Source organism: Opisthocomus hoazin, chromosome 6 (genome assembly GCF_030867145.1).
Source record: "Opisthocomus hoazin isolate bOpiHoa1 chromosome 6, bOpiHoa1.hap1, whole genome shotgun sequence".
In the NCBI taxonomy this organism is placed as follows: Eukaryota; Metazoa; Chordata; class Aves; order Opisthocomiformes; family Opisthocomidae; genus Opisthocomus; species Opisthocomus hoazin.
In genome coordinates, this window is record NC_134419.1 from 30,475,548 (window position 1) to 30,501,061 (window position 25,514).

Sequence of the window (25,514 nt, forward strand, 5' to 3'; positions counted from 1 at the left end):
TGAGGTCTGGAGTGCCCTTCACCATGCTAAGGTTTCCTGTTAGCAGCTGCCGCCTTTGCTGTATTTCTGGGCTCACTCACCTGTGAGACTGTGATGCCGCATTTCTTGGCTAGCTCTTCTTTGGCTTCCTCACTGGGGTAAGGGTTGCTGAGATGGGAATAGAAATACTCATTCAGGATTTCCGTAGCCTGCTTGTTGAAGTTTCGTCTCTTCCGCCTTAGTATGAAGACAGAGGGGAAAACAGAAGGAAAAGGAAAGGGAATCAGTGCCAGGGATCCAGAAATAGGAATGCCATTTTAGATACTCTGACATTTCCCACTTCCCCTCCCTCCTTCCCCTGCTCCTGGGAGCGTGGATTGCAATAGGCTCATGGCCAGGAAGCTTCTCTCCTGCACCTTGCTGGTGACCCTTCTCTCTGCACCTTCCAAAGCAAGTGAAGTCTCCTTCTCAAATTATCACTGCATCCTCCAGCTCACAGAAGAGTCTTAAAACTGGCACCCAGCTCCTCCGCCTGGGAAGGTGACTTCCGACACCCTGCTGCCCTGGCCAAAGGCATCACTGCTACTCTCTGCAAAGCTCCGTGCTGAGAAAGCAGCTATGGATATTGTCCTTGGGGAAGTCTGTTCCATTTACAGCCAGGCACCACCCGTCTGCTACCCCTTCCCTCATTTCCCGTGTAGCTGCCTCTCCTCCCCACCCTAAGCCACAGCCTGCACATATCCAGCTTGGGCAGTGAAATATATCTACAGCGACCTGAAAATCTGGGACAACGGAAACACAAGGAAGAGAACAGGAACCTAGAGGGGACAGGACAGGCTGGACGATCAGCTTTCATCCCTAGCTGAAGCGCACATTTTCACCACAGAGGTTTGCTGGAATACTCCAGAGCAAAGCCAGCTATGTGCAGTTCTCAGGGTACAGCTGGGAGCCTCCCCGAGACAGAGGGTGGATGTCCTGAATTGCTGTCATCTCCCTTGCTGAGCCACAGACAGCTAAAGCGTAAGGAAGGTAAATAGCCTCTGCAGCTCAAGAGCAGGAGACTGCCTTTCGGATGGACCTCTCCAGAACCTCAAAACACCTCTCCCAGGCCTGAACAATACTACACAGTGGATGCGGAGAAAGGTTTTGGGGAGTGAACTCACCGTGCGTCCAGAAATCGGGAGCGCAAGATCATGACGGCTTCACACGTGCTTTGCTTCAACTGCATCTGGATGGAGCTGAACTTGCGGTGGATGATGCTCACCATCCGCTCTATCTCCTTTGGTGAGATAGGTCGGGTCCGGCTCTGCTCACGCAGCAAGTTCATCACGTGGGTGGTGAATTCGTTGCATGCCTGGGATGGCAAGAAGAGCAAAAGAAGCCCCAGGATCGGAAGGTCATTCGATGGCGTCAAGGACGGTACAGAGGCAACGCTGCTAAGGAAGGAGATGCAAGTGGAGGCCTCAATGGCTGGGGCTTTTTAGGGCAGACCCAGAGCAAGAGTGTGCTGACTCTTGAGGGAGAGAGAAACTTCTCTCATCTGTCAAGTACAGGGTATGAGAGACTCCCATCAAACATGCTGACAGAGGCAGGAGCCAGTTTCTTTGCTCTCAGGGATCACAGATGGAGCTGGTGCAGATGAAGCCTTAGGAGTCACATAAAGTGTGAAGAATTCCTACCCTTTACACTGTTTTTCTGGATGGGACTGGAGGAGCTATAGATGTGTCTGAGGGGGACCATGAACCTTCCGGCCCTCTGTCACACTGCCCGCTGCCCAAGCTAGACCCCAGCCCCACGTGTCCTGCAGAGCCACATGGGCTCCTTGGGAGCAGCTCCAGAGAGACACGGCCCTGTTCCATGCTCTTAGCACATCAGATAAGAAGTAAATAACGACAATAATTAAAGCCTGAGTGCGGCAGAAGCCCTGACAAGTAAGGGCAAGCAGGTAATAATCCCAATTAGTTTGCTGCTGGCACAGCACTGTCTGGCTGCTCCTGCTGTCCCCATGCTGTACTGTGAGGACAGGGCAGCGAGGAGTCGGAGGGACAAGGGAGGGATTTTGAGGCCGGATAAAGGCCACTTCATTGCCCTCTTCTCCATCCCCATCAGGACCTCGTGGGCACCATAGGATCCTCCAGTTCCCAGAACCACTCTGGGATCCAAACCCTGGAAAACCAGCTGCACTCGGAACCTGATGGCTCAAGCAGCCTTCAGTGCTCCTGGGACACAGGCAGCTGCTCTGGGGACAGTGTCCCCAGTTCTCACCCCGTGGTGGGGAAAAGGGGGCTAGCAGGGGAAAGAAACAGTGATTTTCTGGACTGTGACATGGGCTTGACTTACTATCTCCCACCCATCATTCCAGCAGTTTCTTCACCTCTAATCATTGTCCCCAGGGCCTGCCCGCGACCAGGTCCAGGAGGGGTGGAATCCCCACCCACAGCTCAGACCAAACAGGGAGATGTCCCCAGGGTCAGCAGAGCCCCTCCAACTGCCCATCACCAGCTTCAGCTGACAGCTCCCATCTCCCGGGGTGAGCGCCGGCTACGAGAGCTCTCAGCCGGGCGCCTCTTTGCTCCCAGATGCCCGAGCAATTTCAGCTTGTCTCCTCTTGGCGTGAAATAAAGAGCATTAAAGGCAAAATTGCCGGCAAGCGCTGTGCTGTCACAGCAGCAGCCAGACGCCGTGAGAAGCCAGGCACTGAGCATCCCCAGACACCAACAACGGGACTGGAAAGATGAGGACGGAGGCTGAGAAACCCCGAGCCCCGGTTTTGCAGGACTGTGGGTGATGATACCAGAGACGCGTCCCATCACAGCCGTTTGCAAAGCAACTCGGTGGCAAAACCAACCCTCCCAGCGGGTTGTGAGAAGGAAAGATGCGGCCCATCTCACCTCAAGGGGCTGGGTGAAGGCTTCTCTCACCTGGGTGTCCCTTCGGGGAGCAAAAATGACGCAGAAAGAGAAGCAAATAAACAGAACCCTCACCCAAGGGGAGAAAGGAGCAGCAGGTCCTTCCCTGAAGTCTGTCCCTGGCTGTGCCAAGGGTCTCTCCTTGGCCTGGGTGGCAGAGGACATGGGGTCTCTCTCCCCCTCTTCAGCCTGGGGACATCCCCCAGCCCCACCTCACAACCAGTCAGCCAGGTAAAACAGGGGCCAGGCCGGCTTGCCCGTACCGAGCCTGGCACCGGCGGCCGCTCACAGCCCCACGGCATGGGCAGGGATGGCACTGAACCAGAGACCTGCCACCCTGCCCGGGTCCCGGCCGCGGAGCCAGTCCTGCACCCAAAGAGGAGCAATGCTTTCTTGCTCGCGCTCCACAAACCACAACCTCAGGGCTGACCTTATAAATGCTTATGGGGACCTTATAAATGCTTATAAATATCTGCAGGGTGGGTGTCAGGAAAATGGGGCCAGACTCTTTTCAGTGGTGCCCAGCGACAGGACAAGGGGCAACGGGCACAAACTGAAGCAGAGGAAGTTCCAGCTGAACATGAGGAAGAACTTCTTCCCTCCGAGGGTGATGGAGCCCTGGCACAGGCTGCCCAGGGAGGTTGTGGAGTCTCCTTCTCTGGAGATATTCAAGACCTGCCTGGACAAGGTCCTGTGCAGCCTGCTGTGGGTGACCCTGCTTCGGCAAGGGGGTTGGACTGCATGACCCACAGAGGTCCCTGCCAACCCCTACCATGCTGGGATTCTGTGATTCTGTGAAACCGTGTTAGTCACAAGGGCAAGCTGCGCAGCAGCGAAGACATCCAGATGCAAAACATCTGGAAGCGTCTGAAAGAAACCGGTTTCGAGAGTCGGCCTGCGAAGCTTTTCATGCAGTTGTCAGTGTCAGCAACAGCGGCATTCATGACCCACATAATTTTTTCTCCTTTCTTTAAAGAATCATTTTCCTCACGAAAAAAGCCACTTTTTTTTTTTTCTCCTCCTGGAAAAAGAACTTCTCCAGCAGAAAAATTATTCAAGGAAGATCTTGATTGAAGCCTTGCTTGGAAAACTGCCTGCACCGAGGCAGCACCTCACAGAGGACTCCCCCTTCCCAAGGCCAACTTTCGGCAAGATATCAGGCGAAGAGTGAAAAGCAAAAATCAAAGGGGCAACCCATGCTGAGCCTATTCTCGTGGCACTTCCCAGCACAAAACACCAATCCTCCTAACCCTAAAAAAGCATATTTTCTCTCCAATACCAAGCAACAGTCTGCATTTGCCCATGCACTCCTAACAATAGATGTCAGTAGCGATCCAGGCTGTGCACATCCAGGCTGCCCGCACCGGACAATGGCTCTCTCGGCCACTCCAGCTCCCGGTCCCGCCATCCCCCATGACCACCCCTCGGCAGCCCTGCCCTTCGCCGCGAAGGAGCCTGTTACCTGCTCGTACTTCTCCAGCTCCGTGTGGTAGATCTGTCGGATCTGGGAGAGTTTGGCTCTGTAGTCGGAATGCTCCACCGAGTTGTCGGAGCCGGCTCCTCCCGACGCGGCGGCGGCGGCGGCAGCGGCCGCTGAGCCCCCTCCTTTTTCAGGGCCTGCTACCCCCTCGGCCAGGAGCATATTGTCTAACCGCATCAGCTGGGGGTCCGTGGGCTCCTCTTCCTGCGCTCCCCGGATGCTCAGCACTGCCGGAGACACAAACGGGAGAGGAAAAACTGAGTCGTGCCTGCAACTTAACTCGCGGGTTGGACTAGCTGACCCACAGAGGTACATTCCAACCCCGAACATTCTGTGACTCTGTGAAGGGGACGCTTATCCGAAATGGGATGCTCATCCGAAACGGGATGCTCATCCAAAGCGGATGCCCATCCAAAGGGGATGCCCATTCCAGGTTGGACCAGCGGGGCTCAGTCCCCATCAGCGGGGCTATTCGCCCTTTCCCAGGGATGCTCCACAGGCAGCCTTCATCCCAGTGCTCCGGGCGCAAGCGCAGCTCCTCGGCTCTCCAGCCCAGCAGCAGCAGCGATGGGCGCTCCAGCCGCCCGCTCCCCTCCCGGCCTCTCCCTCTGCTTCCCGCAGGGAAGAAGTCAGGCAGAACCGGCACAGAGCTCATCACAGAGGTAACGCAGAAAGCCACGCTTTGCGTTCAGCTACGCAGCAAAACTGTTAGCGACACCAACCAAAAAACCAATAAATGTACCCATTCTTGCTGCCAGGGAACCACATCCCGACTCAAGCACGGGATGGGAAGTTGGGAGGCTGTAGCCCAGACCTTGGCTCACTCAGGGGTCCTCTCGTGTCACCTCACGTGTTACTTACGGCCGGATCCTGCACCGTTTGCACCAGCCTTCCACCCCAGATGGCAGAGGAAGACGCACAGAGCCCAGGGCTGCCCGTGCCTCAGTTTTCCCATCTTTAAGTACAGTCAAAGGGGGCTTGCAAGGCTGTGCTTCTAGCCACTCAGTGGAAAAGCAAGAAAAAAGCTAAACGTAATAAATTTTATTCTTTGGCAAACACCTTTTTTTTTTTTATAATCCAGTCGTTCCAGTGAAGTCCAGACCGTGCTAAGAAAAGGAGTGATAATAAATCAGTCCTCCCGGAGTGACTTGCCAAGGAGAGAATTTTCCTCCCCTCTTTGTACTCCCCGCCTCAACTATTGCTTGAAGCAAAAGTCCTTCTCCTGTGAGGGCTTTCCTGGAAAAATCCCATGGGAGCACCACAACTGCTTGGGATGCCCCAGATAGAGGTGCCCTGCATGCCCCCCTCATGCTCTGTGCTTCAACACAGAAGCGTAACTGAGATTCCTGCATGCACGCACACGGGTGTGCACAGCTGCAAAATAAATAAAAAAAATAAAATAAAATCTCAATGAGCGAACAAAAAAGGCATTTCCTAAGAGAAAGGAATTGTATTTCCCCATCTCGTCTGGTACAGGAGCTCAAAGCACTTTGTAAACACCCCCCCCCCCTCAGCCCACCTCTGTGCACATCCAGAGCTGGGCAACGTCGTGTGGATTTTAGTAAAGCCGTGCCTGCTTACACCCGAGATGAATTTGACCCCCCGAATCCGCAATGCAAACAAGAGCAAGTGATTCTCCTCGTCGTTTAAAAAACCCCAATAAATCTACAATAAGAAGTAAAACCAGAGCAGCTAAAAAACCACAGAGTATATTCCTCCTCACTCTGAGCTAAGTTAGAGAAGGACGTAGCTATTATCAGTATAAAACTGAAGTAAAAGACCCTGTTGAGAGATTTTGCTAACACTAAAAAGAGCTTTCTTTAAAGCCTCAAACTCTACTGAAATCACTCTTTTCAGGACTCCAGCATTTATTGGCATTTTTGTGATTAAAACATTCACTGTCAGCAAAGGTGGGAAGGTCACGGGGAAGGAAAAGAGAGAAAAAAGCCCAACAACAGTAAATTTGCCCATCAGATGAGCTGATAATAAGTAATTCTATGCTGGGGAGGACGGTTTCTATAGGGAGGGATGGGGGCACGGTGCCAAACTGGGAGCTGGGTGCCAGTTGCCGCGCCCGAGGAGAGAGGTCCGGCATCCCTCCCGCCACCACCACGGGACGCTGCCCACGGCACCGACGGCACCCGGCCACACGCTCCACTGAGGAAAGGTTTTCATGGAGAAAATGGTCTGGGGTCTGCGGTCCCTACGCTGAAACGGGAGGCGAAAGTAGTCAAAATCCCTAAAAAGAGGAAAATGGGGAGGTGACAGACTACGGGCGAGACACAAACTTGGTATGAAAAAAAAAGAGAATAAATTCCTATTCATCCAGAGGAAAAAAAAAAAAAAATCACTAAATTAAAGCACATCAAAAGCCCAAATACAAATGGAAAGCAACACAGGTTTGGGGAAAAAAAAAATTAAAGAAACCCCAAATAAACAAATCAAAAGCGGAGTTGCCAAAACAGGTGCATCTGGATTTCAAAAGAGAAATATTTTTAGATTAAAAATCTCAGGAATCATTGACCTGACAGGTAGGCACCAGTGATTAATTAGCTGATGTTTAGAAAGCTGCTTCCCGATGAAAAGCGCTGCGTAACCCCCGAGCTTTCTTACCACGCAGGATGCCCGGCCCAGCCGCTGCCGGGTGCCTGCGTCCCAAGCACCCGAGGGACTGGGTCCCCAGCCGGGACCACGCGGAGACGCCCCGGGCTCGGCTGCCCGCTTGCAGTAAGGCTGGGGATGAAATAAATGGACGGGGCAATGTGCCTCAGCAGAACTGATGCTGCCTGTTTATCCCTGGAAGGCTGCGCTCAGCCGAGAAGAAGACAAAATGATTATTTAAAAGCTGCTTTTTTATCTTTCCGGTGCCGTTCCCAGCTCCAGCACACCTCCTGCCAGGATGCTCGGGGTGCCGGGCTCCTCGGCGGCTCCGACCCCCCAAAATGTGAGCCAGTACAACCCTGACCGCGGGCGATCGCCGAGGGGCCCCGCTCTCCCCAGGCCGCCGGCTTTCTCAGCAAATCGAGATAAAATAGACGAAGCGCAATGCTCCTTGGTGGTCCAGCAGCAAGCCGGAGCAGAGGGGCTACGGCCGCGTTCCCACCCGTGACCCAGCACCCCAAGCACCCGCCGCTTCCCGCTCCGGATTAGAGAGTGCGGAAAATAAAAATTAAAAACAACAGGAAAGAACAAAAAGAAAGATAGCGACTGGCAGCCGGGAGGAGGAAAATTCATCCAAGATTTTCTGTCCTTGGTCGCTCTCCTGCTGGCCTGGCAGCCCCGGAGCCGCGGCAAATGCCGCTAGAGGGGGCTCGGCCCTCGCCGAGGTCCCCCGCTGCCTCCAAAACCCATTTTTATATATAAATATATATATGCACACATGCAAATATATATATATGGATGTATTTTAAAAGCTAAGCCAAGCCGTGCGCCCTGTTCCCGCTGCATAACGCTCCCTGGCTGTCCGGGGAGGGGAACCGAGGAGCGTGGCCGCGGCAGGGTCACCGTCACCAACGCCAGCGGCGGGAGCAGCTGGGGACCGCCAAGCCACCGCGGTGCCTGCCGCCCGGTCACGGACACCACCAGGGTCACGGAGACCCGTTCCAGCAGCTGGGAAATGGCTCCCGGCTCACACATTCGCTCCTTTTTTCCTCCGGAGCGAGGTATCACAGCCACCGTCCACAGAGGACATTGTCTGAGTCCTGGGCTGGCTCGGTGGTGGGACTGGCCTTGGAGATTCAGGGGAGGGGACCGAGCTGGTAACAGCTCCCTGGCTCCTTTCCTGCCCTGCAATCCAGGGACACAGGATGGAAATTGCACCGAGTCGCCGAAGCTTTCAGATGCTCCAAGATGTTTCTCACCGACCTGGGCATCTCCGAGGAGCACCTGCGGAGCAGCCAGCCCCACGCTCACGCAAGACAGGCAGCCAGCACCCTACACGTGTCTGTGTCCCCACACTACGGCACCTGTGCCTGGTGTCCCCACGCACAGGGCAGCCACGCAGTCAGGGTGGGGGGCACGGGGCAGGAGAAACAGCCCTTGCAGAGCATGGTGCTGGCAGGTGCCTTCAAAACAGAATGCACCCCCGGGATGGTCTGGGGCTGTCAAGACACCTAAGAAATCCACAAAGGTGGGTACCAGACTCCTTCTGGTCCTCCACGCCACCATCCTTTCCCTTATTTACTCCGTTTTCCTGGAGCATTTCTCCAAGGGGACCTGAGGAGCCGTCTCAGCACAGGAGCTGAGCACACAGACACCTCTCTTCTCCAAGGCCACCCCAAAATGCTTCAGCTTAGCAACTCTTTGCTCTCCATCCCTTCCAAACCCTCCAGGTCAGAGGTGTGCAGGCAACACAGGCAGAACAACATCATGAAGGCAATCAAACATGGTGGGAGTGATAGCAGCAGCATAGCAGTAGACTACGCCTCAGCAGTGCCAGCAGAAAAGGATGCTCAACCCTCCAAGCTCTACCTGTCTTCTAGAAAGGGTAATTCATCCTTTTGTGGTCAGTGTCCTCCCACCAGACTCCAGCATGGGATATATCCACTCACAAGGGGATGTAGGCTGTGGTGGTACAGCACTCCTCACCGTTTCTCATCCTCCTGTCTCCCTGTGGGTGCTGCTGCTTGTGTGTGCCTCATCCCCAGTTAGGTGCAGCCAGGACTTCTGGGGTGGAAGCTGAAAACCACACCGAAGACACCGGAGGAGGCTATGGCCAAGCTGAAGACACCAGCGGAAGCTAAGGCAAGGTGGAGCAGAGGGAACAGCCTCTTCAGGGATGCAACTGGGATATCTTGGAAGAAGACACAGCGAACGACATGAAGCCAACCCAGGTTGTGATGATGAAAGAAGAGGTCCCCAGAGCCGGCGTGGCTGATCGCGAGGGCTTTGCTGCAAGGGACCAGCGTTCCTCAACTCTCCACTGACTTCAGTGGTCAATGCAGAAATTTGCTGTGACCGGCTGGTGAAGATCCCCTCCAACCACACGCACTGGCAGTTCCTCGACAGCTCTGTTTGCTGACACCACCAGCCAAGGGCTGGTCCCAGCGGCTGGACATTCAAACAAACCCATCCCAAAGAGAAACCTGCTGCGTGGTTTTAACGAGCACAGGAGGATCGCTGCCCTCGTGCCCAAGCTGCTTCTGGACGGGTTTTCTCGTGGTTCTTTCTGCCCATTGCCAACTTGCTGAATTTCCTTTCCAGGGGGACGTTTTAAAGGAGAAGGAGATTTCAAGTAGATGATTGCAACTTATCGAAAATAATGTGCTACTTAGCATCGGAGACAAGCATCCTGGCAGGCAGAGATGGGAAGCGGTGCCTGAGCAGATGGGAGTAATTAGGTTGTGATTTTCAGAAGGGTTTTCTTTCCTGCCTCCGCTGTGCCCAAGATGTACCTGGGAGGTGGGGAGCAACCCACCCAACAGCAGAGTTTTAGGAGAGGTGGACAATTCCTCCACCACGGCCCTTCAGCACGACTTTCCCACGGGGCAACCAGAGCTTCCGGCACAGCAATGCCAGTGTGCCAGTGGTGGGGCACTGCTGGCTGCTCTCGCTGTCCTCTCGCACAGCCACGAGCAGGGCAAGATGCCTCCTTCCCCACCGAGGCACTCCTCTGCCACCGCAGCACGGACACCTCACTGCGCACAGGATGAATGAGGTGTTGCCCAAATCCTGTCCTGGAACGGTGGGTGCCCCTGCTATACGGACAACCGAGGCACGGCAGCTCCTCCTGGGGAACCCCAAAACCCCCGCTTTGAAACACGCACCGAACACCAGCCCTCTCCAGAGCTTTTGCAATTTAACCACCACACACAATATTTGCCTGGGCTCGTGAAGCCCCAGCGTCAGGAGTCACACAAGCTCACCGGTTTTCTTTAAGCATATGTTCTCACACCTTCACGTCTGAAACAACAGCCAGCAAACAGAGGGACTGACAAGAGGGCAGCAAGTGCCCCTGCTAACAAAACCAGTAAGTAATCACGTTATTTTAAGCCGTTCTCAATATTCCCTGGAGCCTGAGCCTACATTTGTGAACGCTGAAGACCAACAGCACTGAACCTGGTACAGAAATATTCCCATCCGCCTCGTACCTGAGGACACTTCTGCATGAAGTGGCTTGCTGTCTGTCCGCATCCTCCTCGTACTCACATGCGTACTCACAACCAACTCAGGAGAGCTGGGGGTTGCTTCCTCGGCTGATCCATGACGGCAAGGGCTTGAGCTGCTCTTCCCAAGCTCGCTTTGTGCAGAAAAGCCCCCAGACCTCATGCACCTACCTACACTCCTGTTTTTACTCCTACACAAATGTATTTGCAGCCTACTTTCTTCTGCAACAGCAAACACCGGACACAAAGGAAACTCCAGATTTTGGATCTTCTCTTTAAACACAGTCACCTTCGAGACCCTACACTCAGAAGGAATACAGGAACTCTCGGAGCTTTGTGGAGGATGCTAAAGCACCTCCGGCTGGGTCTTCACAGCACCCATTCAAGGGTCCACACGACAGAGAGCAACATAAATGTCTTCTCAGGAAAGCCTATGGTGTCCACGTTAAATGGGTATCCACGATCTCAGTAACCAAGGTGGAGCACTTCAATGTTAAGTAATCACAGGGAGTTTTAAACCTTGGTTGGATATTTTCACCATGTTCACATAAAGCCACCGAGAAAATCAACACGAAAACACAAATACCGATTTCCAGCATAAACGGAAGCTGGACTTTCCAAACACACTGACACACACGATTCCAGCAAGCAGGAATTCAGAGAAGTTGAATTTTTTTTCTCTTGCAATTGACATAAAAGTTCCCCTCCTTGCTCCAACCTTTCCAAAACTTACAAATGGATGAACAGATTTCTGCTCAGATTTTCCAAAACAGGCTGCCGTGAGACGAGGCATGGAAAATTTCAGCTGGCAAAATGGCTTTTTGTGCATCTATTTATTTATTTATTTCTCAGCAAAAGGAGGAACATTGTGAAACCGATGTGCTGTTTCTGTCACCAATTTTCACAGTCTAAAGCCATAAACCAAACCAAAAAAGCCCAGCAACAAATAAAGAGAGAGGCTTGAAGCCATAAGCAATGCAAACCCATCTCAGATGCCTGCAAACCCATCTCCTCTCCCAGCAAGGGAGTGTCCATCAGGGCTGTTTGGAAACAAAGCACTTCAACAATTTTTTGAGAGATGCTTTCGAAGGCAGAGAAGTGTTCCTTCAGTCCATAAACCACACAAAATTGCGGTAAGGTATGTACAGAGATGGGAGCAAGTCACATCAGTTCAGAGTAAGGGTCCTTGTAGCCCCACAGACCAACTCCAGTCGTGGCCAACAAGTCCTACTGGAGACCCAACCAAGGCCATGACCAACAGCAAAACCATCAGATGCTCAGGGCACTGGCACTTCCCCCAGCACCCTCGTACCCACCACCAGTTTTGGGAAGTTGCATCGCAACCCAAATTCAGAGCAATCAAAAATGTCTCCTGAACCAAAAAAAAAAATCTTCTCTTCCAATTTCACGTTATTGTTTTCCCTTCCCCTTGTCTTTTAAATCAAAATTTAGGTCAATTTAAAAACAATCACACTGCTGTAAAAAACAGTAACTTCCCACCTTTCTGGGATGGAAGAGTCCAAATTCTTTGCTGAATCCAACCCAAATTCAAAGGAAAGTCTGAATTACCCTCAAACCGTAATTCTGGGGTGCGGGGAACGGGAGAGGGGAATTTCTCACATGCCAAAAAGCTTCTCAGCTCCCAGCAGCAGCTCTCCATCACTTCAGGAGATGCAGATCGCATGTGCCACAGAAGCTGCAGAAGAAAGACACGTATTTCATAGCGCTGGCAAGGGCTCTGCACCAGTTTTCTCCTAACCCCATCCCAAATGCCATAGCGAGCAAGGATCTGGCAGCAAAATGCTCCAAAGGTCTGGAAAATTATCACTAATACATGGCGGGGGGGTGGGAAAATCCCCCTCAAACTGGAAAATTATCTAAAATAGCCCTTTCCATAAAAGTAGGGCACAATGTTGCGGTGGTTACTGAAAACCAGACTCCCCAAGAAATGCGACTTCCTGGGCAGCTGAGCGAACACAGATGAGCTCGTCCTTCCAGTCCTTCCCTGTGTCTTGCTCCTGCCGACCAGTTTAGCTCATGGCCAGCAACTGAGCCAGGTACAGAAACTTCTGACCCCATCCCCGCACACCCAGTTATTGCTGCGTTGTGGTCAAAGGAAGCATTGTGGACCCTGTTTAAAAAATTTCTATTTTTCTCTTCACAGCCCTGATGCCACAAGCCGTGTCTACTCGCAGACGCTTCACCACAGGCTGGTGGTCAGTTCCCATCAGCTTTGGCAGCAAAACTCCCAGCTGTGACTTCCACATCTGGAATTTGGGGGCAGATATCGCTCAGAAGCCAGAGCCGATCGAGCCGCCTGCACCATGAGCAGACCGCTGAGCAGAGGTGGTTTAGTGGCAGAAAGCTGGCTGGAAGTGCTTGCAAACATTAAACCCAAGCCAACCGCCGCAGGGTGGACAAACTACCTCGTCCCCTCCCAGTCACAGTCGCTTCAAGCCCACCTTCGCCACGTCCCATGGAGCAGCAAACCCTCACAACTCTGCTTCAGAGCAGCAAACCCTCACCAACTCCGCTTCATGAAGCAAATCAACTTCACTTACCCCAATAACAGTCTGCAAACAACCCATCAGCCCAGAGCCAAACTCTGGACGGGGAGGGTCAGCCCTGCCTCACTGGCACTCTTCCCCTGGAAGAGCACGGGTGAATTTTGGCTGCGCACAGGTCCCCTCCCCACCCCGCCAAGCACCCCACACTTTCCCAGGCCAGGCTTCTGGTCCGGCCACACAGCAGGCTGACGTCGGGGAGCGATGCTGAAGTGGGCTGGAGCAGTCCCACGCTCGGCTCATCTCACAGAATCACAGAATGTTCAGGGTTGGAAGGGACATCTGTGGGTCATCTAGTCCAACCCTCCTATCGAAGCAGGGTCACCTACAGCAGGCTGCACAGGACCTTGTCCAGGTGGGTCTTGAATATCTCCAGAGAAAGAGACTCCACAACCTCCCTGGGCAGCCTGGGCCAGGGCTCCGTCACCCTCAGAGGGAAGAAGTTCTTCCTCATGTTCAGATGGAACTTCCTCTGCTTCAGTTTGTGCCCATTGCCCCTTGTCCTGTCGCTGGGCACCACTGAAAAGAGTTTGGCCCCATCCTGCTGACACCCACCCTTCAGATATTTGTAAGCATATATTAGGTCCCCTCGCAGCCTTCTCTTCTTCAGGCTGAACAAGCCCAGCTCCCTCAGCCTCTCCTCGTAGGAGAGATGTTCCAGTCCCCTCACCATCTCCCGCAGCAGTTCTGCCCTTCCTAAGCAGGGCAGGATCATCAGGCTCCAGTTACAGCCGTGAGGCGTCATCAGCGCCTTATCTGCATAGGCAAACCCAGCACGTCTCAAATACTCCTGCCGCACCAACCGCACCATCCGTGGTCACCGGGCCTCCTCCATCTCACCCTCCTCCATCTCACCCTCCTCCATCCCGCTGATGGAACCGACCTCCAGCTGCTCGGAGCAGCAGCAGCAGATAAAGGGAAGCAGGGCAAGGCTCAGCGCTGCTCTGCTGCTGGCTCAGATCTGAGCAGAAGATGTAACCCAGCCTGACCACGGGCTGGCCTGGCTCTGGGGAGCAGCATCTGCCGCAGAGGAAAGCCGGTGGCGGGGATGGTAAATTGGCATTACAGGCAGTGGAGGGGAGAGGGATAAGACAACCACGCACACGTGCCCCTTCCCACATCTCTTGGAGAGCGTTTGGGATTTTTTCCAACCCTGGACTGCAATATGGGGCAAAGTAAATCAGATTTTGCTATGGTGGTGAGAACAGGCGGCTGAACACAGGGCTCAGCCTCGGTCCCTCCAGCGGCAGCACCCGCCATGCTGGGCCCTCACCTTTGCCTGCTGCAGTTTAATGGACCAAAGTCTCCTCTGCAGCACCAAGAGAGCAAATTGTCACAGAGGGAGAGAGCAAGCCACCATCCCCAGCCTAGGAGATGGCTCGGACCTGGCGTTGGTCATGCCCGGAGACACTGGAGCGGACGCAGGCTCCCTAAGCCCCGCAGGAACAAATCAGCAAACAAAAGACAGGATTGCTCCCAGGACAGGTCCAGCCATAAAGAAACCCCCTCTGCACGCCAGTTGGGCTGGGATCTGCCTCCTGCTCCGGCGGGGCGCTTTGCATATGAATTCTCCTCGCTGAAAAGAAATGGATCCTTTGAATGAGCTGAATCTGCTAATGAGAAGCCGGGGCCTCCAGAGCCCCTCTGAGGACAAGGGTCCCGTTTGGACCGCCCCAGGCCAAGCCCTGAAACCCGAGAACAAACAAAGCGAGGTTTTGCCCAGAAGGAAGCTGCCTCTCCAGCCTGCTCCCCTCTCGGAAAGGTCATCTCCCCTGGACACGCCGCGTCTGCCAACGGCTGCGCCGTGCACAAAGCAGCCGGGGCAGGAAAGCCCTAGATGAAAAGACGGGCGAGAGCCCAAGCTGAAAAGCTGCGTTTCAGCTTCCCTTCTCCTGCCATCGTTTAAAAAAGACGACTCGTGAGACTCCATCCAAGGAATGTCAGCTTGGAGCTCGTTAGATGGCGATGTCCCACTCAAGCCTTAGGTTTGCTGAATAATTTGAAGGTACCCGCTTGCCCATCACACGGCCAAGAGCACTGCCGCTCTGCTGCCAAGCTGATGGCCTTGCCATGGGCTAGATTTCGGATTTTGCGCAACACAGGAGGGATCTTCCAGGTCTCAGAGCCAAGCCATTGCAGGAAATACACTGGTTTTTCCCTCCCTTTCTCTCTCACAAAGCAGGCAGCGCAGAACCACGACAGAGGTCTACCAAGAGCTGGGGATGCGTAACAGCCTCCCACTGCAGAGCGCCCTGGGGCCATGTCCTCCCCCTCCATGGCCAAGGGACCTACCTACCTCCTGCTTACTGGCACCGTCTCTGCCCAGAACCATGCTCCCATTTCTAGCAGTGACCTTCTGATGCAACCCAAGAGGTGAGCATGGCCCTGGTCACTCCTCCTGCTTACCTGAAGGCAGCCTCGTTCCTCGGTGCTTGGAGAAGGTGGCTGCAGGAACAGTGAATCCCTTTTTTGGTGCATGCAGACAAGAGGGAAGCAAAAGAGAGGAAGAAGCAATTATGAAGCAAGGACTCTCCACCTAGGGTGAAACTTCAAGGCTGGGTTTTGCAGTAGGAAACCTACTGCCCTGGCAAAGGGGAGACAACAGCCACTGCCAAGCACAAGTGGAACAGAAGCGCCTACCACCAGTGATCGTCTTCTCTGAGGGCCAGCCATGGCCCAGCGTCTCTGCCTCATGGAGGATGGACGCTGCTCTTCCCTGAGAGACAAGGGTCTTCTGTTTCAGATGCATTAGAAACCATCCCTCCCCAAGTCCACCTCTCCCCCAGCCACGGTACCACGCGACTCAAAGGGTTCTCCATGAAAAACCTGAACTGAAAGTATGTTACATGCCTATGAGGATAGGTCAAATCCAAAGAACAAGAAGCAACCATAACCAAAGGTATCGGAAATCCCACCTCAACTCCTGCAGTGTAGCCAGCATTTAGATGCAACACGTCCCTCGCTAGACAACCTCAGGCACCTACTTTTGGTGGTGGCCCGTACCGGGACAATATCAGGCCACTTCACAGTGTTACAGATGTCATCTAGAAGACAGGACCAGAGCCAGCCTTCCTGGAGCCCATATACATGTCACCCCTCTATTTTTTGAAGTATCACAGCTCTCCAGGACTGAACGTTCCTCTAAGTGCTTGCAGACTTGCCTTAAATACAAGGTCTTTGTGCTACACACAGATCACACCGAAGCCTACCTCAACATTCCTCTTCCATTTGCTTGGTTTCCAAGCCTGTCCCACAACGATGTAAATTTGCCCAAGCCTAGACGGTCTATCAAGCTCCCATGGCTCAGACACGCTATCTTCAACCCAACTTTGCTGGGATTCAATGACCTCGGGCAAATAAACGAGCATATTTTTTGCACGATGCTCGGTCCCTCACGCCCCCGTGCCGACCTGCCGAGCCCGGCGTCAAACGCAGCCCTGGAGCGTGCCAGACAAAGCCCGACTCTTTGAAAGGCAACAGCCGGTTGGCAGTGTTTTAAGGCCAGAAAACAGCTCTGAACGTTCAGTTCCTTCTTTAAATAGAGGCCCCTTCTGTAAACGATCTGTTTGGACAGGAGGGAGAGTGCTGCAAGAGTCCAAGCGCTTGTGAAATAAGATCAGCTGCCTTCGCTCCCGCTCCATTCAAAACACGTGGGGGGAAGAAAGAAACCCAAAACTGGCAAGGCAAGCGGGGAGGAGAGAGCCCCTACACCTCTGCGTTGCTGGAAGGGTGCGAGACACCGGAGAAAACGGGGGGAAAAAGGATGAAAAAGGATCAATTAGTGGCGTTTCTGTTTCGAGGCGCCTGTGTGTGTTTAATTAGATTCCGTGCAAGAGGTTGTTGACGCAGATTTCCATGCTGCGGGGCGGTGGTGTAACGGGATCCAGCTCTGCCTTCCACCCTGGACAACCCCACTCAGGGCTTTTACCACCAAGCCCACCCGCCCGCATGGGTCGGCAGCAGCTGTGGGCAGAGCGGGGCGGACACCCAGCCCCACGGCACACGGGCCAGACAGACGGACACACAGCTCCCCCCCGCTCCTGCGAGAGAGGCCCCTGCCATAAACAGAGAGGAGATTAAAAAGAGAGCAAGGAAAAAAAAAAATAAAAAAAAAAAATCTTTGCCCGATTCCGGCTGCGTCCCAGATCAAAGATCATCTCCAGCGAGGCCATCTGGTCCTTGTAAATGTAAAACCAAATTGAAAGCCCTGCCCTCACCTCCTCCGACTCCCTCGGCAATATTGCTTTTACCGGCCGGGGACGGGGAAGGAGCTCGCAAAAGGCATCTGTATGTAATCTCGAGCCCCCGCGCAGCTGGGCTGTAGGTTTGCGACCCCCCTTCTTGTTAATCATGAAGCAGAGGTAAATGTTTTCTTTGCATCTCCAGGGTCCCTGTTATTCCTACCCCACGGAAGAGCCCACGGCAGCAATTCTGGGATGGAGGAAGGCTGCTCTGCGTCGCCATCGCTCCTCTCCATCTGAGGACTGGGTTGTCATCCCTGCCCCGGTTTAGAAAGGGACACAGAGGGAGAGGAAGATGTCCCCGCCACTCCAGACGTGTCCCCACCATCACGCAAGCCATGCAACACCCTCCTTCCCCGGCCCAAGGAGGTTTGTCCTGCCACCGCTCCCTGGGATGCAAAAGGGGATGCAGAGGTCGACAGATAAACAGAGAGAAAGAGGGAGGACCGAGCTGAGCGCTTCCAAAAAGGGGACACAGGGCATCTGAGCCAAAAAAACGACTTGCGGTGAAAACCCCCACCGTTGCCAACCCAAATACTCTGGGCTCGACTTGAAAGGCAAGCGGGATCCGCTCTGGAGAGGAGCAAGCTACACAGGAGACATCGCAGGCAAAGAGGAGGCAGCTTGAGGAATTCCTACCCATCAAGCTTTATTGTGTTATTCCAACTAAGCAGAGACAAAAAGACAAATCTCAGCTCCCTACTTTCATTTATAATTGAACCCAGTCCAGAAGGATGGAGCAAGTACCATCTGTAATGCAGAGTGCATTAGCAGCCGGCAGAATGAAATATTCAAATTACTGTAGGCTACCTCGCATTTTAATGACAGGGTTACAAAAACCTGACTTGTAAGTGGAGATCGGACTGGAAGAACAGAAAGTTTGTTTTTCCAGTGCATGAATTAACCTAACAAAATGTTACTTTCAGGAAAAAAAAAAAAAGCATTTGCATGGGTAATTCTGCAACATATCCCAACAGGTTCACAAGAGAGAAAAAAAAAAATATTATTCCATTTAGCTATCCTAATTGATATATTGTCCAGGGAGATGAAAAAACTCAGGGAAAAAAGGGCAAGGCTCTTTCCTTTCGGCTGAAGATGCTAAATAAATAGATGCAGGTTTGCATGAACCTTACCAACGCGTAGCGGTCCCGCACACAGGGATGCGCGGCAGCAGAAAGGTGCATCCATGGCGTGTGTCAGTGCAACACTTGCACAAGCTGCAGCCTTTCGATGCCGTGCACAATTTGAATATGCAAATCGCTCCTTGATTTTCGTGCTTGTGCCTGCGCCGGGATCCATTCGTTTTGATATCGTTAATCAGGGCTGCCGAAAAGCCTGACACAGTAAGTGGCTGTAGCCCCTAGCAGTAGTCAAGATGGAGTGACAGGCTCCATTTAAGATGTCACAGCATATAATAAAGTGTAAAACTATACTTAAAATAAACGAGACAGAAACAATAAACTTGACTCCGGGTTTGAACTTTCCAGGAGAGCAGCAGAGAGACCTGAGCACGCGTGTGTGCAAGTGGGCACGGAGCTGGGGTGGCTGGAGAGGACGGTCCCCCCCCGACCCTGCCACGCAGGTGAGAGCGAGGAGGGCTGACCTCCCACCTCCACCGAAGGAGTCGAGCCTCCCTACAACCCTACGGTAACAAGCGGTCTGCATGGTGGGACAGCTCTGAAGCTTCTGGAATTGGACGTGGAGGAGGAAGAGGAAGATGTGGAGCCATACCTGGGATCTGCTGGGGACCGAGGGGATGGCCAGGCCACGATGGGCATCGTGACTCAGGCAAGGAGCCCACCAAAGCTTTGCTTCCAGCAGCTCAGCAGAGAAGAAGGGATTTACCCACCATAGGTGTCACCTCCAGGCACCTGAATGGAGGTTGGGACCACCCGGTCCAAACCACCTTTCCTCCCAGGCAAACAGGGAACATCACCGGCTCCTGGCCACGTTCCCAGGGTGCCCCTTCTCCTCCATCCCCAGGTGGCAGCACCGGGATGGGATGGAGAGGCAGCGATGTCCTCAGCATCTCCAGCCTGGGCTTGGTGACGTGCCCCAGGACCAGGAGCCACAGCAGACACTGGATCCTCATCCCTTCCTTGGCAGGATGAGGACCAGGATCAGGCCCATGCAGGGAGGGACCCCCCCCCCCATGCTAATAAGCCCAAAAGCCCCATTCTGCTCCTCAAACTACCCCTCTGCACCCCAAAACCTCTGGCCCGCCCAATGGCAGCTCTCTGTGCTGAGACAAACCAGTCGCTCGCTCGCTCTCCTGCTAAGCAGTTAAATTAGAGAGTATTCAATTAATAACAGCTGAATATTCTGTCACATTTAGGAAGATGTATGGTAAGACAAGCGAGTTGTGATGTCTGTGACAGAAATGATAAAAGTTCTCCCGACACAGCCTGGCAGATACTTGGCTGGAGGAACCGCTTGCTCTCATGGACTCCAACGTCAGCGCAGACACCAAGCCCAGCGCCGCCTTCAAAGGAGAGACGCTCCAAATTGCACAGGAAAGCCTTTGCCAAAACCGTTTGCAAGCAGCTCCCTCCCGCCCTCCTTCTGGGATCCATCTGAGACGCAGGGATGACACTCTGGAGAAGACCTTGGCCAAGAGACGTCCGAGCCAGCACCTGCCAGCCGCCACGTGGCAAGCATCACCCAGCAGAAGCTCAGACCATCCCATGTCACCTAAAGGCCGCCCCATGGCACCCTTCCCTGTCCCAGTCTGCCTCGGTTTACCCATCTGCAGAAGGGACAGTGATCACCTCCCAAGTGACCCACCCCAGGGGGAACCAGCGCGGCGCTTGCACGGCCCCATGAGCGCGGGTAAGCACCATCTGTCTGTCCGGTAAGGCGTTCTCCATCTCGTTCACGGACGCAGCGTGGCCAGGGGACGTGCAGGAGTCGTGCTCTCGAGGCCGCCTCCTCTTCTTCTGGGGGGTTGTTTTTCACCGGTGTTGTTTGCGAACACAGTTTTGTTGCTAAGAAACTACCTTCGTACTGCACGGAGAGCAAAGACAAAGCAACCGTCAAAATAACACTGTATTTTGACAGTAGCCAGATCGTAACCATAAATGATCTATTTTCCCTGCTCTCCTCTGTGCTCATTAATGTGGTCTAAATACCGTACTCCCCTAGATAACGCCCTATATGTACACACGCGCGGCACGTGCAGGCACCGGGGGGTCCGTCACACCTGCTCATCCCCCAGACCAACGCTGAAGGAATCAGCCCCGGGAAGAGGAGGGGGCTCCCTGGGGAGGCCCCACGGCGCCCTTCGGCACGCGGTCTTTAAGCGAGAGGTACGTGACAAAGAAATGGCGGGAGAGGGTGAGACCTCTGCCCATGCCCACAGCAGTCAGCTCCGTGCGTCGGCCCTGGGCTGGGGAGAAACGGGATTCTCTGCTGGCTTTGGGTTTGTTGAGTGGGTTGGGGTTCGTTGGTTGTTGTGGGGGTTTATTAAGTCCCAGGGGAGAAAAAGCAGCGAAAAAAGTAAAACCCAGTTGCTGCTCCGTTTCCAAAGTGCCTCTTGGTGCTTTCAGGGTGGGGAGATCCTGCCACACAGCACCCCCTCACCATCACCCTGACACAGAGATGTTCCCACTAACAACTGGGAATGAAAACCGCTCCACTGGAAAGCCTCAGCGCCGCGGTGAGCATCCTGCAGCCGGGTGCCAGCTAGACAAGCGGGGCAGTGGGTAACCGTGGCACAGGCCGGGGACGCGGTGATGGCTGCACAGGCAGGGACACGGGTAAGCACCGCACAGGGACACGGACCTCGGCACCTTGTATCTACCCCCCGCTGCTGATTTAGGGGCGGAGGGCAAGGGTAGGGAAACAACAAGGCTGAAACTGCGACCAAGTCAAGCCAAGGCAACCGGAAGAGTCCCGCGCTTTCGCAAAGAAAGGATGCCCGGAGTCACGGTGCGGCGGCTCCCAGCACCCCGGCGGGACAGCAAACACGGCCCTGCCATCCTGAACCACGACCCACCGGCAGCCACCGCCAGCTCGAGAGCCCAGCGAGAGCACAAAGAGCCGGCGAGGGATCGCGCTGGTTGCTTTCTACCCCTAGGCGTGCGCTTGCGCAGACGGCAACGCCTGCAGGCAGGGACCAGCCGGGCTTGGGAGAGCAGCGCCCTGCCTTGGATGCTTTTTAGGGCGAATAAAGGAAAAACTCGAAGGCGTTGGAAGCGATCCTGCAGTATCTGGGTTGTCTGACTCTTCTCCGGCTGCTCCCTCACCCAAGTGCACGACTCTTCTGCGGGCACCCGAAAGCCCAGCACGAAGGGCCCGTCTCCCGCGGCGCAGCAGCTTGCCACGTGCGCTTTCCCTGCCAAAACCCCCAGCTCCACCCCACAGGAGAAAAAGGGAAGGGTGAGAGGAGCTCTGTCGAACCCCACCGAACCCCAAGCAACATTTCTCCGCAGCAGAACAAAAGCCCTTGGAAACCTCTTCTCCGCTCGGGTCCCCCGGTCCCCATGAAAGCGGCATTTTTCTGGGCTAATTACGCAGGCTGCTCCGAGCCTCCCGGCGTAATGCGAGCTGCAAAGGCAGACATCAAAGGGCTCTCAACTTTAAAATAAATCGAGAGCGAAGACGTCGGCATCCGCAGGACACCAGGTTGAACGTTGGGGGTGACTTGGTTCATGAGATGCCCGGGCACCGAACAGCAGGGGAAGAGAGGAGGCAGCTAGATTTTCTGTGCATGGCACGTTCCCAGAAGGCACAGGCAAGGACGGGGGAGTTTGGTCCTTGCAGGACCAGCCGTGGTGGCAGCAAAGCTTTCTGATGCCTCCATCCAAGGGAAGGACCAACTCTGGAGCCTGTCTGCTCGCTGCGGTGGGCGAGCTGTGGGGCGCTGGGTGGAGTGGCCAAGGTTGGGTGGTGGGAGAGGATGGGGCAGGAGTCACTGCCACACTCCAGGCAGTAGTGGCCACCATCACAGCTGGTCGGAGCACCAGCCCCAGGCGCTGTGTGCCACAGTTTCCCCAGAGCTGAATGCACCCATCACACCTGGAGCTCCTGAGATGGGATTTTCCAAACAGGTCCTTCACCCTAAAGAGCAACCTTCTAGAGGAGGCCTTGGCCCTGCTCAGGCCAAGTCACGGCCTGCGCCTGCAGCTCCTGATGGACGAGAAACCCATGCTCTGCCGCTTCCCATTCACTTGGATGAGAAAGAAGACGCCTTTGCTGGCCCCTCCAGGGAAGGGGCACCAGCCCGAAACCACTGGCACCCCACGGCCATCTGTTCTCCCTCCTGGCCCAGAGCGTAGCACTCTCCCGGCTTTCAGCAGGACACCCTGGCATGCCAGGTACGATTTGCATCGGAGATGACTGGGGAAGACGAAGCCATCCTGCCAGCTCCTCCAGCCCCCACCTTTCGCCCTCCCCTTTGGGCTTTATAGGGCCTTGCAGCACGGCCAGTACATGCTCTGAAGTGCAACCAGCCTTCGCTCCTCACTGACGAGCACAGAGAGGTGCCTCCAAAACAACAAGGCATGACCAGAAATCCTATGGGTCTTCAGGCTCTGGCCTTTCTGTGGTAGCAATTACCCAGGATTGCTGCCAGGAGACGTTTCGGCTCTGCCTTGGGAAAGGACTGGGGCAAGAAATGCTCTGACACTCAGAAGATCGGCGCACACAAAGCTGTCATGCGAGGGATGACGCCAACCGTGCTCCTGAACCCAGCCGGGTCCAGCCCTCCGTCTCCCCGCTTCTCCCCCAGCCTCGGCTCCCGGGGCGCGGGGGCACGGTGGAGGGCTGGACCGCATCCCGCTCCCTCCCGCGGAGGAGAAGGAAGATGAAAGGAAGGACGAGGCTGGGATGGCCGAGCGTGGGATGCGAGGGAAAGGTGTCAATTAAAGCAATGAGGCCCTCCGCATCCCCGCACCTGACAGCCGGGCTGAGCGGAGCTGACAGCCGGAGCGCCGGCTGGCTTCCCCGTCTCGCTCGCCGGAGCACGCTCCCCCCACGCACCCCCGGCTCCGAACCGGCCAGGGACACCGGCACCGGCGTGGTGTCCCTTCCCCTGCCCCTAGAGATGCTCCTTGCAACGGGAATTATCATCATCTGGGGCTTAAGCAGGCCACGGCCAGCCCGGAGGCAGATGGCAGCGAAGCGGTCGGGGCCGGGTGGGATGGCAGAGAGAGGCGATGGACGGTGCTGAAATAACCAACGAGTGCTGCAAGGTCTCAGCCCCTACGCAGGATGGCATCCGGGTGCCAGGGAAGGCGGCAATCCAGCAGACACCGGCTGGCCACTCGCCCCTCGAACCTCCCCGGGTGGCCAGCCCGCATCCCTGCTCCCCAGGAATCGCATCTCGGGAGCCCCTGCTTCACCCCCCGGGGAGGCTCAATCCAATTACTGCTGATACACATCTCCTCCTGGGCTCCAAAACACGCTCTTCCCGGCTGAAGGATTCGCACGGACACGGAAAACTTGTCCTGATTGCGGCGTTAATGGTCGTGTGGCCCGTGTCATCACCGAAATGGCCTTAGGGGGAGAGCTGATGGGTCTCTGAAGTCATCAGGACTACCCCACCTCATCTTGCTCCCCTTATTAAAACCATTCATCCTGGGAACTAAATGAATATGTTTCATCTTCAAATGCTGAGACACAATGGCAAGCAGGCAGAGATCTAATAGAACAATACCCATCTAATCATGCCGATTTTTCTCTCCCCGTCCTGCCTTCATATTACACGCGCGGCCATGAGACCGAGCTGGGGCCGCAGGCTACGGGTGAGGACAGGGCACGGCCCGCTCCGGCTCTGCCGCCGCCGCGCCTCGTACCCCCCCACACCAGGGTCTTCCTCCCTCTGCGGCGGTGGAAAAAGCCCCAGGACTTTGAAAACTAATAAGCCCGACAGATACCGAGCCGACCAAGCCTAAGGGAGCCCGGGAAGCAGGCAGGCCCTCTGCCACTGGCAGACCCCTGCTTCCCATGGGAATACCGCACGCCGTACCGCCCATGAATCATTTTGGCGCTCCTTCCCGCACCCACCGCAGGTTTTCCTGGCTCCCGTTCCCTTAGATACCGAGTTGATTTTTCCCCTTCTTCACTAAAGCACCTTTTTGCACGCATGACGTCGGGGGAAGCGTTAATAATTTTGAATCTCTCCCATATTAAGGGTCTCCAGCAAGGTCCCTGGCTGGGGACGGGGTGCTGGAGTACGCAGTGGGTGGGCGCATCAGGTAGGGCTGGGGATGGGAAAGGCAGTTTATCCACTGCATCTTTCAAGATGCTGCCGGCGATGCTCCCGGCCTCCCCTGCCTAACCAGGGTTTGCACAGCAAATCCCCGCTCTATCTAATTATTAATGATAATAACGGCGGTTGGCTCACTGGATGCCATCTGGAGCCCTGCCACGCGTGCCCGCCGGCCCCGGGAGGGCTGGGAAGGGGGTGACCCCACGGGGCGAGGGCCGGGGGCCGGCCGGGGGGTGGGTACCAGCTCGGCATCGCCCCGAGGACCTGGCGGGCCCACCCAGGCTGCCGGGCTTGTGTTCGCTGCTGTGGCAGGCTTCATAAGGCTCCGCTCTTTGACTGGCGTTGAGTTTATGTGAAAGTAATTAACAGTAATTAATCCTTAATTACAGTAATTAGCCAAGTCGCAGTAAATTAAACCACATCTGGAGCAGATGAGGGCTTCCGAACGGGAGGCTAGTGCAGGCGACAATCGGAGAGATGCTGAATTCATCTGACAGCATCTGATTAAGGCTACCTGTTGCAAGTGGCTCATTTGCATCGGGGTTTTGTTTGCGTGTGGCAGTAACCCTTTCCACCGGGCTCCCCCCACCCTCCTCCACCTCCCCATCTCCCCACCTGCCCCCCCAAGCTCCCCACCTGCCCCTCCAAGAGCTGCGTGGAGGAGCCAGCAGCCCCGACCCAAGAGCCGAGGGTCTCCCTGCCATCCTCCCCAGGCCGTCCCAGAACCGTGGGGCTGAGCCGGCTCGGGAGCTGCCAGGCTCCCTCGCACCCTCCGGAGAGCAGGAGCTGCTCGGGGGGGTGGCACAGAAGCCACCCACCCCACACACAGGCACCGGGCTCCGGACGACTGAGCAGGACGGAGGCAGAGCGATGGAGGCAGCCAGCTTCGCTCCTCTGCTTCCCCGCGTCGTAACAGCTCCAATAATAATAATAATAAAAGATCTGGACTCCAAAGGGGAGCGCATTAGCAAGAAGGGGCAGGCTATTATTAATACCACTCAGCATTTACCCAGTGCCGTGCAACCTC

At 55.0% G+C, this 25,514-nt stretch overlaps 1 protein-coding gene across 2 annotated transcripts in view; it reads right to left on the reverse strand.

Moving 5' to 3' along the window:
- Window positions 1-25,514, reverse strand: part of PBX1 (PBX homeobox 1) — a 130,774-nt gene that overhangs the window by 22,649 nt on the left and 82,611 nt on the right. For both annotated transcript variants that reach the window (XM_075422477.1, XM_075422479.1), the window contains exons 3-5: window positions 4,351-4,595; window positions 1,143-1,333; window positions 81-216 (exon numbers count right to left, since the gene is read on the reverse strand). In XM_075422477.1, the coding sequence (XP_075278592.1) occupies window positions 81-216; window positions 1,143-1,333; window positions 4,351-4,595 (572 nt within the window). The remainder of the gene's footprint in view (window positions 1-80; window positions 217-1,142; window positions 1,334-4,350; window positions 4,596-25,514) is intronic.